The sequence below is a fragment of the Scyliorhinus canicula genome, chromosome 17 (assembly GCF_902713615.1).
Source record: "Scyliorhinus canicula chromosome 17, sScyCan1.1, whole genome shotgun sequence".
Taxonomy (NCBI): domain Eukaryota; kingdom Metazoa; phylum Chordata; class Chondrichthyes; order Carcharhiniformes; family Scyliorhinidae; genus Scyliorhinus; species Scyliorhinus canicula.
The window spans coordinates 92,976,505-92,991,384 of record NC_052162.1 but is presented as its reverse complement, the minus strand read 5'-3'; the positions used below and the strand labels follow the sequence as shown (position 1 = coordinate 92,991,384).

General features: G+C 46.2%; 1 protein-coding gene across 2 annotated transcripts in view; it reads left to right on the top strand.

The window, feature by feature from the left end:
• Positions 1-14,191, top strand: part of LOC119952358 (sodium- and chloride-dependent neutral and basic amino acid transporter B(0+)-like) — a 66,967-nt gene extending 52,776 nt beyond the window's left edge. For both annotated transcript variants that reach the window (XM_038776049.1, XM_038776050.1), the window contains 4 exons: positions 9,645-9,744; positions 10,073-10,182; positions 10,286-10,456; positions 13,409-14,191. In XM_038776049.1, coding sequence (XP_038631977.1) covers positions 9,645-9,744; positions 10,073-10,182; positions 10,286-10,456; positions 13,409-13,555 — 528 coding nt within the window. In that variant the 3' untranslated portion in view covers positions 13,556-14,191. The remainder of the gene's footprint in view (positions 1-9,644; positions 9,745-10,072; positions 10,183-10,285; positions 10,457-13,408) is intronic.
• Positions 14,192-14,880: the final 689 nt, after the last annotated feature.

Sequence of the window (14,880 nt, the reverse complement as noted above, 5' to 3'; positions counted from 1 at the left end):
TGAGAGCTGCCAAGAAGATCGAACTGAACTTGGGGACTCTATTTTATAGTCCCCAGGGGCTTTGCGCCTTTTTGTGCGGACCCCGTACCTGGTTCCAATTGATTGGACCATGTTCCAATCAATTGATTTGATTTCCCCAATACTGGGGCTGTTCCCTGATCGCTGTGAGGTTCCTAAGTGTCGGTTGGCCTTCCTTTGTCTTGGCTCCCGCTGGCGCCGAGGAGTCTGGCTTGACCTCGATTATCTTAAGTGTTTCCAATTGTCCTCAAGATTGCTCATCAATATGTAGATGGTTGTTAGTTTCAGTACTGTCTGGGTTTCTGCAAGTTCTAAAATACAGGAGATTTTGCACCTGCTTGTTTTCCTGCGTTTAGCCATTTCTCCCTGCATTCTTAGCAGATCTCCATTTTAAAGTTGGGAAGTGGCCAACCCAGGTGGCTACAATAGACAACACCTTGTGGTGATGCTGGTATGACTCCTGGGGAGAGGAAGGCGGAGCTGTGGTAGTGGGAAGGGTTGGAAGGCCAGTGGAAAAGTGGAGTGATGGACTGAGGGAGAGTGAAGATGTGGAATTATTAAGGGAACAGGAAGGGGTGGATTAGACTTAGGGAGAGGGAAGGGGTGGATGGACTAAGGGAGTGAAAAGGGTTGAGAGTCTCAAGGGAAGGTGATTGTGTATGGTTGGAAGGATTAATGAAGGGGAGGAGGAAGAGTTGGGACAGGGTTGCAGAGCTGCCGCTGGCCAGGCCTCCTTGTTGGTTAATTGGGAGGTGATGAGGTTGTCCCATGTATGGTGGCTCTGGATCACACGTTGAGTGGCTTGCTGTGCGAGCTCAGGCTCACCGCCCAGTCCTTCTGGAAACCATCCCCATCCACCTCATCAGATGAGGCCTGGCTTTATTCCTCTTCCTCCAGCATGTTGCCCCACTGCTGCACGATATTATGAGGGTTGCAGCAGGACACCATGATGATTGAGACCCTCTTGGGGCTATATTGGAGTGCCCACCAGATCAGTCCAGGCATCAGAACTGCATCTTGAGCACATCTATGCACTGCATGAGGAAATCAGACCACCCAGAGAAAACCGACGCCTGCCAAGAAAGAATCCAGCCCACTAAGTACTGTGTGCAGTTCTGATCACCTCATTACAGAAAGGATGTAATTGCATCAGAGAGTGTTCAGAGGAGATTTACGAGGATTTTGCCAGGACTGGAAAAATGCACCTTTGAAGAAATATTGAATGGACTGTTCATTGGATCAGAGCTGGCTTGAGATGTAAAACATTGTGACGGCCTCAATAGGATGGATGGGAAGGGCCTATGTCCCTTAGGAGAGAGCTCAGTGACTGGGGGGTGCATAGATTTAAAACGATTGGTAGAAAGATTAGAGGACATATATGAGGAACATTTTCTTTCCTAAGAGATTTGCGGGGTCTGGATTTCACTGCCTGAAAGAGTAGTAAAGGCAGAACTCTCCAACTCATTTATAATGTCTGTGTGTAGTTTGCAGGTCCTCCCCATGTTTGCATGGGTTACCTCTGGGTACTCTGGTTTTCTTCCAGAAACCAAAGGTGTGCAGGTTAGGTCGATTGGCCATGCGACAATTGCCTCTCAGTGTTCACAGATGCACGGGTTAGGTGGGGTTAGTGGGGTAGGGCAGGGATAAGGGCACTCTTTCACAGGGTCGCTGTAGACTCGATGTGATAAATGGCCTCTTTCTGCACTGTAGAGATACTATGGTATGGTTTAAATGTGCCGTAACCTGCAGGACTGAGGACTAGATGCTGGAAAGTGGAGTTAGGCTCCGCGGTTCATCTTTCGGACGATGTAGACACAATAGGCTAAGTGGCCTCTTTCTGTGCCATAAATATTTATCCATTCTATTATTATGATTATTCTATCTCTGTGTCCAATTGTTTTAATGAGCGTGATCTAACCGAGTCCATTCTGGGTGGGAATCGAGGGGCTGATATCTAACAGCACTATGGGGTTGTTTTGAGCCTCAATGGGGAACTCCCCACTGATGCTGCACTTAGCTGCATTTCCTGCAGTGAGGAACTCCGAGCAGAGCTCCTCCAATGAAGGAAGAGATTGGCACGCCATCCCGACCTCCCGACACAGCCCCCAACTCACCTGATGGGGGGTTCTCGAGTCTCCCGCACCCCACCTCATGAGGAAAGGCATCCCTAGGCCCGATTCCAGACGTGGGCAAAATACCATCTGGACACCTTGGCACTGTCACCTTCCACACTTGCAATGCCCCTGTGAACCTGGCAGTGGCACCTGGGCACCCTTGCTGTGCCAGGCTAGCACCAGGCTTGCACTGGAACCAGGCTTGCACTGTCAGAGTGCCCTGGTGATTCTGCCAGAATGCCAGGCTGGCAGTGCCAAGATGCCCAGGTGGCATAATTAGTGCCAGCATGGCACCCTGTTCAGATCCCAGGTGCCCCCGATCGCCTAGCAGACCCTCCAAGTGCCGTTTCGCCTGGTCCCTGTTTGTCGGGACCAGTGTTGAATGGTGCTTGGCTGAGGTCTCCTTGGCAAGAATAGTAGATCCCGGGTAGTGGTTCAATCTGGCGTCAACGGAATTAAATGAGTTTTTACACTCACTTACCTCTGCAAGTCTGGGCCCCACTCACTGTGGGCTGTCAGGGAAGGACACAATTGAAATGTGGAACTTGTTCAAGGAACAGATACTGTGTCCTTACTGTCAGGCAGGGAAGAGATGGATGAGTGAGGGAACCATGGTTGACAAGAGAGGTTGAATGTCTCGTTAAGAGGAAGAAGGAGACTTATGGTAAGGCTGCGGAAACAAGGTTCAGATAGGGCGCTGGAGGGATATAAGATAGCCAGCAGGGAACTGAAGAAAGGGATTAGGAGAGCTAAGAGAGGGCATGAAAAATCTTTGGCAGATAGGATCAAAGAAAAGCCAAAGGCCTTTTACACATATGTGAGAAATATGAGAATGACTAGAGCAAGGGTAGGTCCGATCAAGGACAGTGGCGGGAGATTGTGTATTGAGTCTGAAGAGATAGGAGAGGTCTTGAACAAATACTTTTCTTCAGTATTTATGAATGAGAGGGGCCATATTGTTGGGAGAGGACAGTGTGAAACAGACTGGGAAGCTCGAGGAGATAATTGTTGGGAAGGAAGATGTGTTGGGTATTTTGAAAAACTTGAGGATAGACAAGTCCCCTGAGCCTGACGGGATATATCCAAGGATTCTATGGGAAGCAAGAGATGAAATTGCAGAGCCATTGACATTGATCTTTTCGTCCTCACTGTCAACAGGGGTGGTACCAGGGAATTGGAGAGTGGCGAATGCCGTGCCCCTGTCCAAAAAATGGAATAGGGATAACCCTGGGAATTACAGGCCAGTTAGTCTTACTTCAGTCGTAGACAAAGTAATGGAAAGGGTACTGAGGGATAAGATTTATGAGCATCCAGAAAGACACTGCTTGATTAGGGATAGTCAGCATGGATTTGTGAGGGGTAGGTCTTGCCTCACAAGTCTTATTGAATTCTTTGAGGAGGTGACCAAGCATGTGGATGAAGGTAAAGCAGTGGATATAATGTACATGGATTTTAGTAAGGCATTTGATAAGATTCCCCATGGTAGGCTTATGTAGAAAGTAAGGAGGCATGGAATAATGGGAAATTTGGACTGTTGGATAACGAACTGGCTAACCGATAGAAGTCAGAGAGTGGTGGTGGATGGCAAAAATTCAGCCTGGAACCCAGTTACCAGTGGAGTTCCGCAGGGATCAGTTCTGGGTCCTCTGCTGTTGTGATTTTCATTAATCACTTGGATGAGGGAGTTGAAGGGTGGGTCAGCAAATTTGCAGACGATACAAAATTGTTGGAATTGTGGACAGTGAGGAGGGCTGTTGTCGGCTGCAGAGACATAGATAGGATGGAGAGCTGGGATGAGAAGTGGCAGATGGAGTTTAACCCTGAAAAGTCCGATGTTGTCTATTTTGGAAGGACAAATATGAATGCGGAATATAGGGTTAACAGTAGGGTTCTTGGCAATGTGGAGCAGAGAGATCTTAGGGTCTATGTTCAAAGATCTTTGAAAGTTGCCACTCAAGTTGATAGAGCTGTGAAGAAGGCTTATGGTGTGCTTGTGTTCATCAGCAGAGGGACTGAATTTAAGAGCCGTGAGGTAATGATGCAGCTGTACAAAACCTAGGTAAGGCCACATTTGAAGTACTGTGTGCAGTTCTGGTCACCTCATTTTAGGAAGGATGTGGAAGTTTTGGAAAAGGTGCACAGGAGATTTACCAAGATGTTGCCTGGAATGGAGAGTAGGTTTTACGAGGAAAGGTTGAGGGTGTTAGGCCTTTTCTCATTAGAACGGAGAACGATGAGGGGAGACTTGATAGAGGTTTATAAGATGATCAGGGGAATAGATAGAGTAGACAGTCAGAGTCTTTTGCCCCAGCTAGAGCAAACCATTACAAGGGGACATAAATTTAAGATGAATGGTGGAATGTCAGAGGTAGGTTCTTTACCCAGAGAGTAGTGGGGGCATGGAATGCACTGCCTGTGGAAGTAGTTGAGTCGGAAACATTATGGACATTCAAGCGGCTATTGGATAGGTACATGGATTACGGTAGAATGATGGGTTGTAGATTAATTTGTTCTTAATCTAGGACAAAAGTTTGGCACAACATCATGGGCCGAAGGGCCTGTTCTGTGATGTATTTTCTATTATCTATATTCTGTGTTCTACTGCAGTCTATGTGGTGTAGGTACACCCACAGGGCTATTAGGGAGGAAGTTCTTGAACTTGAACCCAGTGGCTATAAAGGAACGGTGATATGTTTCCAAGTGTGGATGGGTGTGAGTTGGAGGGGAACTTGGAAGTGGCAGTTTTTCGATGCATCTGCTCTTATCCTTCTCGGTGTCTCAATTTACATACTGGCAGCTACTGTGGAAGAAACCTTGTCAAACTGCTGCAGTGCATCTTATAGATGGTACACACGGGTGCCACTTCACATTGATGATGGCGGGAGTGAATGCTTGTGGAAGGGTGCCAGTTAAGTGGGCTGATTTGTCCTGGACGTGTCAAGCTTCTTGAGTGTTGTTGGAGCTGCGCTCATCAAGACAAGGGGAGAGAATTCCCTCACTGTCATGACTTGTGCATTGCAGATTGCACAACGGCTTTGGGTGGATGGGGGCTGGCGGAGAGGAGCGGCGGTCAGAAGATCGTGAATGTCTGCAGAATTCCCAGCTTTTGATTTGCTTTTTAAAAGAAATTCCATTTAAGTGGCAATTTAACATGGTCAATCCATTTGTCCTGCACATCTTTGGGTTGTGGGAGTGAACCCATGCAGACAAGAGGAGTATGTGCAACCTACACATGGGCAGTGACCCGGGGACAGGATCAAAAACGAGCCCTCGGCACTGTGAGGCAGCAGTGATAACCATTGGTGCACCATACCACCCTGATCTGCGTTCATAGCCAAAGTAAAGAGATGTGTGGTTCAGCTAGGTTTCTGGTGAATGGTAACCCCCAGAATGTTGACAAGGGGATGCTACTGAATGTCAAGAGGCTGTTATTATATTCTCTCTGTGGATATGTCCATTGCCTGGCACTCGTGTGGCATGAATATTACTTACCACTTATCAGCCCAAGACTGAATGTCATCAATATTTTACTGCAGAGAGACATGGACTGCTGGTATCTGAGGAGTTGCTCATGGAACTGAATACTGTACAATCGTCAGTGAAGATCTCCACTTTTGGCCTTTTAGTGAAGGGAAGGTTATTGATTAAGGGCGAGATTCTCCCAAAACGGGAGAAATCGTAAAGCTGCCGTAAAACCCGGGCGGGTTTTACGGCAGCGCGCCCCTTCCCGACGGGGGACCGATTCTGGTCCCCGGTCGGGGCTAGCAGCCCGACGCCGTAGGCTCCGGCAAGACGGGCTTAACGAAAATCGTTAAGCCCGCTTGCCGGAGTTAGCGCCGGCTGACGCGTCATATGACGTCAGGCGCGCATGCGCAGTTTGGAAGACTCCAACCCGCGCATGCGTGGGTGACGTCATCGCGTTTTTGCGCGAAACCCGCGCATGCGCGGGCCGGGTTGCCCCTCAGCCGCCCCGCGAATGGATACTGCGAGGCGGCGGAAGGACAAGTAGTGCGCGGGCATCGGGCCCGCTGCCCGCGATCGGTGCCCACCGATCGCGGGCCCATGGCACCCTTGGCACGGCCGTGGTACGGCCGTGCCAATCGGTGCCATGGTTATTAATAGCGAGTTTGTGACGCCGTTTTTACGAACGGCAAGACCAGGTGTGTTTGCCGTTCGTAAAAACGGCGGAAAGGGCTGGGACTTCGGCCCATCTAACAGCTGAGAATCGCTGCCGGCCGTAAAAAAACGGCGGCAGCGATTCGGGTCGGGACTTCGGCGGGGGGGGGGGGGGGGGGGGGAGAATAGCGGGAGGGCGGCAAAAATGTCGGGAAGGCCCTCTCGCTATTCTCCCACCCGTCGTGGGGGGCGGAGAATTTCGCCCTAAGTTTTTCAGTTAAACGTCTAGCTCAGTGTCTGATTGGCTGAAGCTGCCACCACCAGAATTGCTGAGAGGAAGTTATCATTCAGTCACCTGAGGCCTGTTTAATGGCACAAGGGTGCACATTAAATTCTTCTATTTGAAGCTTAAATCGTGTGACCCATCTTGTTTAGTTGAGTTCTGAAGAAAAGACAGACAGAAAGTGCACTCAGTAAGCTTTGCTCAGGTGAAAGTGAGGTCCAGAGTGCATTCTGGGAAGCAGGGAGAATACCAGGGAGCACTCTGGGAAGGTAGGTGATATAAAATCTTACCCCCAGGTTCCAGCGGCCTTCACTTTCGGGAGCGAGAGAGAGACGGGGAGCAGCTTGGGAGCAGTGATAGATATTCTGCTACTCTGAGTGATCCAACTGGGGGGGGGGGTTGGGAAAACTGAAAACTGACGTCACAGGAAAGCTGTGACCTCATTGGCTGATAGGGAATCTGCACTAAATTTAAAAATTAAACATTGTTGAACAAATTAAACAAATTATTTAATTACTTAATCATAATTTAGAGAAGTATCTAAGCCAGAGATCAGAGAATATTGGATTTAGCATTTAGATTTATAGTAAAAATCTAGTGCTAGGAAACATATAGTTAACAGTATCTTTAAAAAAAAAAATTTTTAAATTTAATTTACTAATTAATTAACGCATTGTCAATTAGAGGGTTGCAGTGCTCTGACTGTGAGATGTGACAGGTCTGGGAGGCTTCCAGCGTCTCAGATGGCTGTATCTGCAGAAAGTGCACCCAATTGGAGCTCCTCACAGACCGCATGGTTTGGTTGAAGCAGCAGTTGGATGCACTTCGGAGCATGCCGTGGTGGTGGAAAGCGTCATGGATAGCAGTTGTATAAATGCGGTCACTCCCAAGGTGCAGAGAAATGGGTGACCACCAGAAGGGCAGGCAGGCAGTGCAGGAAACCCCTGTGGTTGTCCCTCTCTCGAACAGGTATACCCCTTTGGATACTGTCAAGGGGAATAGCCTATCAGGGGAAAACAGCAGCAGCCAGAGCAGTGGCACCACGGCTGGCTCTGATGTTCAACTGGGAGGGTCAAAGCACAGAAGAGCAATTGTCATCGGGGAGTCTATAGTCAGGGGCACAGATAGGCGCTTCTGTGGACGTGAAAGAGACTCCAGGATGGTATGTTGCCTCCCTGGTGCCAGGGTCCAGGATGTCTCAGAACAGGTAGCGGACATCCTGAAGGGAGAGGGCAAATGGGCAGAGGTTGTGGTAAATATTGGTACTAACGACATAGGCAGGAAGTGGGATGAAGTCCTGCAGCAGGAGTTTAGAGAGCTAGGCAGAAAGTTAAAAGACAGGATCTCAAGGGTTTTGATCCCGGGATTACTCCCTGTGCCCTGTGCCAGTGAAGTTAGAAATAGGAAGATAGAGCAGCTAAACACGTGGCTAAACAGCTGATGCAGGAGGGAGGGTTTCAGTTACCTAGACCACTGGGAGCTCTTCCGGAGCAGGTGTGACCTGTATAAGAGGGACGGGTTGCATATGAACTGGAGAGGCATAAATATCCTGGTCGCGAGGTTTGCTAGTGTCACACAGGAATGTTCAAATTAGTATGGGGTGGAAGCAATAGGTCAGAATGTGAAAAATTGAGGGAGAACTAAGAAATAGAGCAACTATGGCTCTGAGGAAGAGCAGACAGGTAGATGTTGCTGAAAACAGCGGGACTGGTGGCCTGAAGTGCATATGTTTTAATGCAAGAAGTATAACAGGTAAGACAGATGAAATTAGAGCTTGGATTAGTACTTGGAACTATGATGTTGTTTCCATTACAGAGACCTGGTTGAGGGAAGGACAGGATTGGCAGCTAAACATTCCAGGATTTAGAAGTTTCAGGAGTGATAGAGGGGGAGGTAAAAGGGGTGGAGGAGTTGCGCGACTGGTTCAGGAGAAAATCACAGCTGTACTACGGGAGGACACCGCAGAGGGCTGCGAGGCTATATGGGTAGACATCAGGAATAAGAAAGGTGCAGTCACAATGTTGGGGGTTTACTACAGGCCTCCCAACAGCCAGCGGGAGATAGAGGAGCAGATAGCTAGACAGATTTGGGAAAAGAATAAAAACAACAGGGTTGTTGTGATGGGAGACTTTAACTTCCCCATATTGATGGGGACTCGCTTAGTGCAAGGGGCTTGGACGGGGCAGAGTTTGTAGGGAGCATCTAGGAGGGCTTCTTGTAACAATATGTAGATGGTCCGACTAGGGAAGGGGCTGTTCTGGACCTGGTATTGTGGAATGAGCCTGGCCAGGTAGCAGACGTTTCAGTGGGAGAGCATTTTGGGAACAGTGACCACAATTCAGTAAGTTTTAAAGTGCTGCTGGACAAGGATAAGAGTTGTCTGAGGGTGAATGTGCTAAATTTGGGAAGGATAATCAGAACAACATTAGGCTGGAACTGAAGAACCTAGATTGTGGGAGGATGTTTGAGGGTAAATTAGCAACTGACATATGGGTGGTTTTCAAATGTCAGTTGAAAGGAATTCAGGACCAGCATGTTCCTGTGAGGAAGAAGGATACATTTGGCAAATGTCGCGATCCTTGGCTAACGAGGGATATTGTAGGCCTCGTCAAAAATAAAAAAATGAGGCATTTGTCAGGGCTAGAAGGCTGATACGAAGCCTGTGTGGAATATAAGGAAAGTAGGAAGGAACCTAAGCAAGGAGTCAGGAGGGCTAAAAGGGGTCACGAAAAGATATTGGCAAATAGGGTTAAGGAAAATCCCAATGCTTTTTACACGTACGTAAAAAGCAAGAGCAGGAGAGTTATCCTTGGGGGTTTGACCAATATTATTTGTGATGTCGATTTAGGGAGAAAAACTAGTTCAAATCAAAACCTGCAAAGAAAAGGGGAACAAAATGGTGACAGCGGTTACAGTCTAAAATTGTTGAATTCAATGTTGAATCTCGAGAAGGCTGTAAAGTGCCTGATGAAAAGATGAGATGCTGATCCGCAAGTTGAACTTCATTGGAATACAAGGTGTGATTGATTTGTAATGGACTAAAAGTGTTGAGTTTAGATATTATAAAATGCTGTATTTTGAGCAGTCTTTTTTCCCTCTCATTATCTTCTCAGGCTGGTATTTACTGGGTGAATTTAATTGATCATTTCTGTGCTGGTTGGGGCCTCCTTATAACTGGTGGTCTGGAGTTCATCGGCATCAGCTGGATCTATGGTAAGCAGAACAGAAACATATTGGAACCCATAAATGAAAAAGGTAATGGTCTAAATATTTCTCCATAAGAAACATACAAATTATCCTGTGATCTTCACCATCATTTCAAAGATAGCTGAGAAAATAATTTTTTCTTTACTTGTCAAATAAGCTAATCCATAAAGCTGCAATGGCCAGATCCTGTTTGAAATACTTACTCTGATTTAACCTGTTCATTCGTGAGACCCAGTACAAGATGAACTTCTACAGTAAACAAGCAGTAAACAATCTGCCCTGAAGACTGGACAAACCAAGTGATTGTGTCTCTCTGCATTCCTGTTGTTCACAGGGGTAAACAGGTTCATCAAGGACATTGAGATGATGATTGGAAAAAAGAATTGGCTCTTCTGGCTGTGGTGGAGAGTGTGTTGGGTTTTTATCTCTCCGTGTTTGCTGACGGTAAGGAGATGTTGCACCTTTTTTTGAGTTAAACTGAAAATGATCAAGCTGCAGATTGTCTCATTCTTCTTCTGATCTTGCTTTTTGCTTTCATTTTGTTCAGGTGATTTTAATCTGGTCCTTAGCAACATTTGTCCCACCAACATATGGACTTGTTGAATATCCTTTTTGGGCAACAGTACTTGGGTGGTGTATGATAATCTTCTGTATTATGTGGATTCCCATTGTTGCCATTATGAAAATTATTCGAGCTGAGGGCTCCACCTTGTGTCAGGTAAGGAAACATCTTGGGGCAGCATGGTGGCGCAGAGGTTAGCCCTGCAGCCTCACTGAGCCGAGGTTCCAGGTTCGATCCCGGCTCTGGGTCACTGTCCATGTGGAGTTTGCACATTCTTCCTGTGTTTGCGTGGGTTTTGCTCCCACAACCCAAAGATGTGCTGGCGAGGTGGATTGGCCATGCTAAATTGCCCCTTAATTGGAAAAAAATTAATTGGGCACACTGAATTTAGAAAAAAAGGTAAGGAAACAACTTGATATGATTTAACTTGGTTTTGGTAAAAGTTCGAATTCTGGAAGATGCGGCATATCAGCACAGAGTAGCAGAGTGTCATGAACCATGGTTTTGGTATCTGCAAGTGCTTCCCAACTTGAAACACCGGTTCATGGCAATCTATCATTTTGTTTTTGGAATGATGTGAGAAGGCATGTGGAAGCATAGTGAGAATAACAAGCGCAGTTATTGTGTATCAATTATTAAAGACTATTTATTAAAGAAAAGACAACTACACATGAACAGGACTACAATACTCAAAGACAATGCAGTATGTGGATCACCAAACATGCAAACAGTATTTATAGAACTTACCCCTTGTTCCAAAATATATCCAAGATCCTTGAATTCCTTAAGACTTCCCCTTTCTCTAAATAACATCCAAATTAAATAAATCTAAGTCAAATGCAGCTTATAGCTACCACACAATACAGGGCTGATAATCAAGTCTGGGAAGTGTCTTTTCCTGGTCTAGCGAAGATATTTAAACTACCTTTAAAAAGGATGCACGGCCTTAACTCTTAAGAAATTGAGTAAAACTGGCCTCCTGGCTGTGTGTTATGAACTGGCCTCTCAGGCTGTTAGATGAAAACTGGCTTACTTAGATAAACTGGCTTACCTGCAGCTGAAGGTGTTGGCAATTATACCATGTTCCCTTTGATTCTTTATTCTGTGTTTTTGGCTGTCTGCCTCTCTCATATTCTTTGACTCTAGAAATCTGCATGTGGATAGCTTCACTGATTTCTCAGTTATCTCGGTAAGCTGTTTCTACGAATACAGCAATTTACACCTGATCCTATTGAGGTGCCTGTTAATTTTGATACTGGGAAAGTCACATCTCATCATGCCTTTTGAATGCTGGCTTGTATTGACGCTTGGCAAATTTCTACGTGTTGTTGGGCAGATTGCATCCTTTCATGGCTTGTTAAATTTGTTTTCTGCTGTTACTGGGCAGATCTATGACACAGATAACTTTCCTCATTTTAAATCAGTGGTCATGGATCCTCCCCCCCCCCCCCGCCCCCCGAGCCCGAGTACTCCGGTAGATGGCCTACCAGCCAAGTCCCGCCGTGATGGACCATGTCCATTTCAATCCGGTGGGACTGGCCGGAAACGGGCTGGATCAGCCCATCGGGGGCCCGGAGAATTGCCGGGGGGGGGGGACCGCTGCCAACGGCCCCCAACTGCCGTGGCGTGATGCCCAACCCTGCCCGAAAACCAGCGCTGGAGAACTCGGCAGCCGGCATCGGAGCGGTGGGGTGGGATTGACGCCGCCCCCTGGCGATTCTCCCACCCGGCGGGGAAATAGAAGCAGGAGTAGACCATATGGCTCTACCATTCAACACGATCATGGCTGATCTTTCACCACAACTTCACTTTTCTACCTGATCCTGATAACCCTGTTGGGTTGCCATCATTTGCAGTGAGGTCAGCAATATGATGGTGGTAAACTTGTCCAGAGCCTCATTAGAATATAGGGTGCATGCTGCAGTGAGTTATCAATTAATTTCTCAAAGGTGTCTCAAACAGGCAAAAGGGCTCCAAATTGAATATACTGTTATGTATGCTTGTTGTCTTTTGTTTCCAAGATATGTTAATAGCTTTTAAAGGTCAGTGGTGGGATTCTGCACCCCACTAGCCCCGTTTGCTGGCACAGCGCACCCCCGGTGGCAGTGGGGTTTTCCATTCCCTCAGCCGGTCAATGGGGTTACCCATTGTGACCACCCAATGCCGTCGGTAAACCTGTGGGCATGATGCGCTGCCGACAAAGTGGAGAATCCTGCCAACAGAGAATGCCGCATTAACGTGCCATGCTGTTTTGTGAAGAAGATGGATTGGCCTGAACCAATCCTGTTTCATACCATTCCAGTCTCTAGTATGGCTGTGAAACCTAGTCCCTTGGAACACTTAAACACACAATAATTTATTTCCCAGCTAAGTAGTTCCTAGCTCCTAACAGATATTTATAGATAGTGCAACATATTGGCTAGTTTTTCTCAGTTGGTTAGATAGCTGGATTATGAGTGAGACCAACAGCGTGGGTTCAATTCCCATACTACCAAGGTTATTCATGAAGGCCCTCCTTCTCAACATTTCCCCTCGCCTGAGGTGTGGTGATCCTCAGGTTAAATCACCACCAGTCAGCTCTCCCCCTCAAAGAGAAACAGACTATGGTCGTCTGAGAGTATGACGACTTTACTTACTTATGTAACATATGCAGTGGACCTTTCAGCAGTTTCAAGTGTATACCCTGGATGCCTACTGAGAAGCTGAATCCAATATGGGGACTGCACTAGTGCAGAATAAGAGCATGCATGCCACTTGTATGAGAAGTATTTGGCATGCCTATAATACCTGTAAAGTGAGCATGGAGGAATACAATTTCCTGCATTGACCATGGAGGTATCTACCACCGATTCATACATATTTGTAGACATGGTTTCAGCCGAATGGGGAAATCATAGAATGATAACACTCACTCCGTTTGAAATCGCACAGGCATTGACACTTATCTAATCTAGTCAAAGTGATAATGCCAATTCAGTTCCACGAAACCAGGCAACACTGGGTCCCATCCTTAAACGGCACAGAATATAAGATTTTCAGCATTCATCCCATTTACTGTCCAGGAACACCAAACATGAACGATTAAACCCTTCACTTTTCTTTTCATAGAGAATTACGGCAGCTTGCACATCAACACCAGACTGGGGTCCGTACTTGGATCGGCACAAAGGAGAAAGATACAAGAGCCAGGTCTACCCTAAACAGAAAATTAGCAATGTGCAACTTCCTGATATTCATGAAATGCCAAAGCTGTAGGGAATATGTTCCTATGTAACAATACATTTGTAAATACTTATTTTAAGGTTGGAAATTGTATTGTATATATTTTTCATTCTGAATAATGGTTTAAAGTGAAGATTATGATATTTGTCTGCTGAGAGTCACATTTGTGGAGGTTTACATCATGTTGAAATATAATAGCAAACGCAACTCCCTGTTACCATGCTGTTAAAACGACCTGGGTTACTGGGTCTTCATGAGCTTTTGAAATACTGTGATTCAATCACATATAAGTAACTTGGGCTGGGATTTTCCATTCCCGTTTTTGCCGGGCGGGTTGACAACAGAAGCAGAAAATCTCAGGATATCCAAATCGTGTTCCACGCCGTTGTAAGACTATGACGTCATTGTCCCCTCCTCCCACCAGTGATGTGACACTACACAACATTGAAAACAAATCATTTCCACACATTAGCATTTCATAATCAAGCCTCTATGCTTAAATCCATTTGGATCAGCGTGAGGGAAGAGTATTGTGAAACCTGACTGACCTCCCAAGCTATGAACTTGGCGGGCATACCTCCCAGAGGAGTTCAAATAAGTGCATCGCTCAAAGGGGAAGAGGGTCATGCCCAGGCACAACCCAGGCAATGCCAGGGGGCAGTACCGGGATGGAGGGCGGTGCGTGTGATGGTGGGCGGGTGAGGGTTTCAAAGTGAACTTTTGTGCACTGAGCTGGCCTTTAAAAATGGCACCCCATCTTCAATATCTAACTTGCAGGCAAGGCAAGCTCAATCAGAGTCCACCGCGCCTATGTGACGTCGTGCAAATTTTTTTGTCCTCTGTTCCAAACAATACGGCGCAGAAAGTTGCCGGAAGCTTCAATGCAGCTTTTCCCAACCGCTATTTGCCTTTGCAGATATTGAGAAAATTCCGCATTTGGAAAATGTTAACTTTAGCTAACCTATTTGAAAATCTTAAGTCCAAACATTGACCATACTTTGCTTGATGGATGATTGCTTTATGTATATCTTACACATTAAAATTTACACAACACAAAGAAAATAGATATTTTGTCAATCCAGTCGATCACTCTGTTAGGATATCTAAAGAGACAAATAACTTTTAAAAAGATAGGAATCTTAAAACAACCCCAACAGAAATAATCCAGTGGATAAGATTTCACTTTGTAAAACTTTGTTGTAACAATAACATGAAAATCAACACTATTCCAACATCAACTAGGACAAGTAGTATTTCAATTAATGCAATAAATGCAATTTAACATGATGCCAAAAGTACTACTTACTAGCAGACATATAGATAACAGTCCCCACATTCTTTTTTCCCCACAGAGAGGG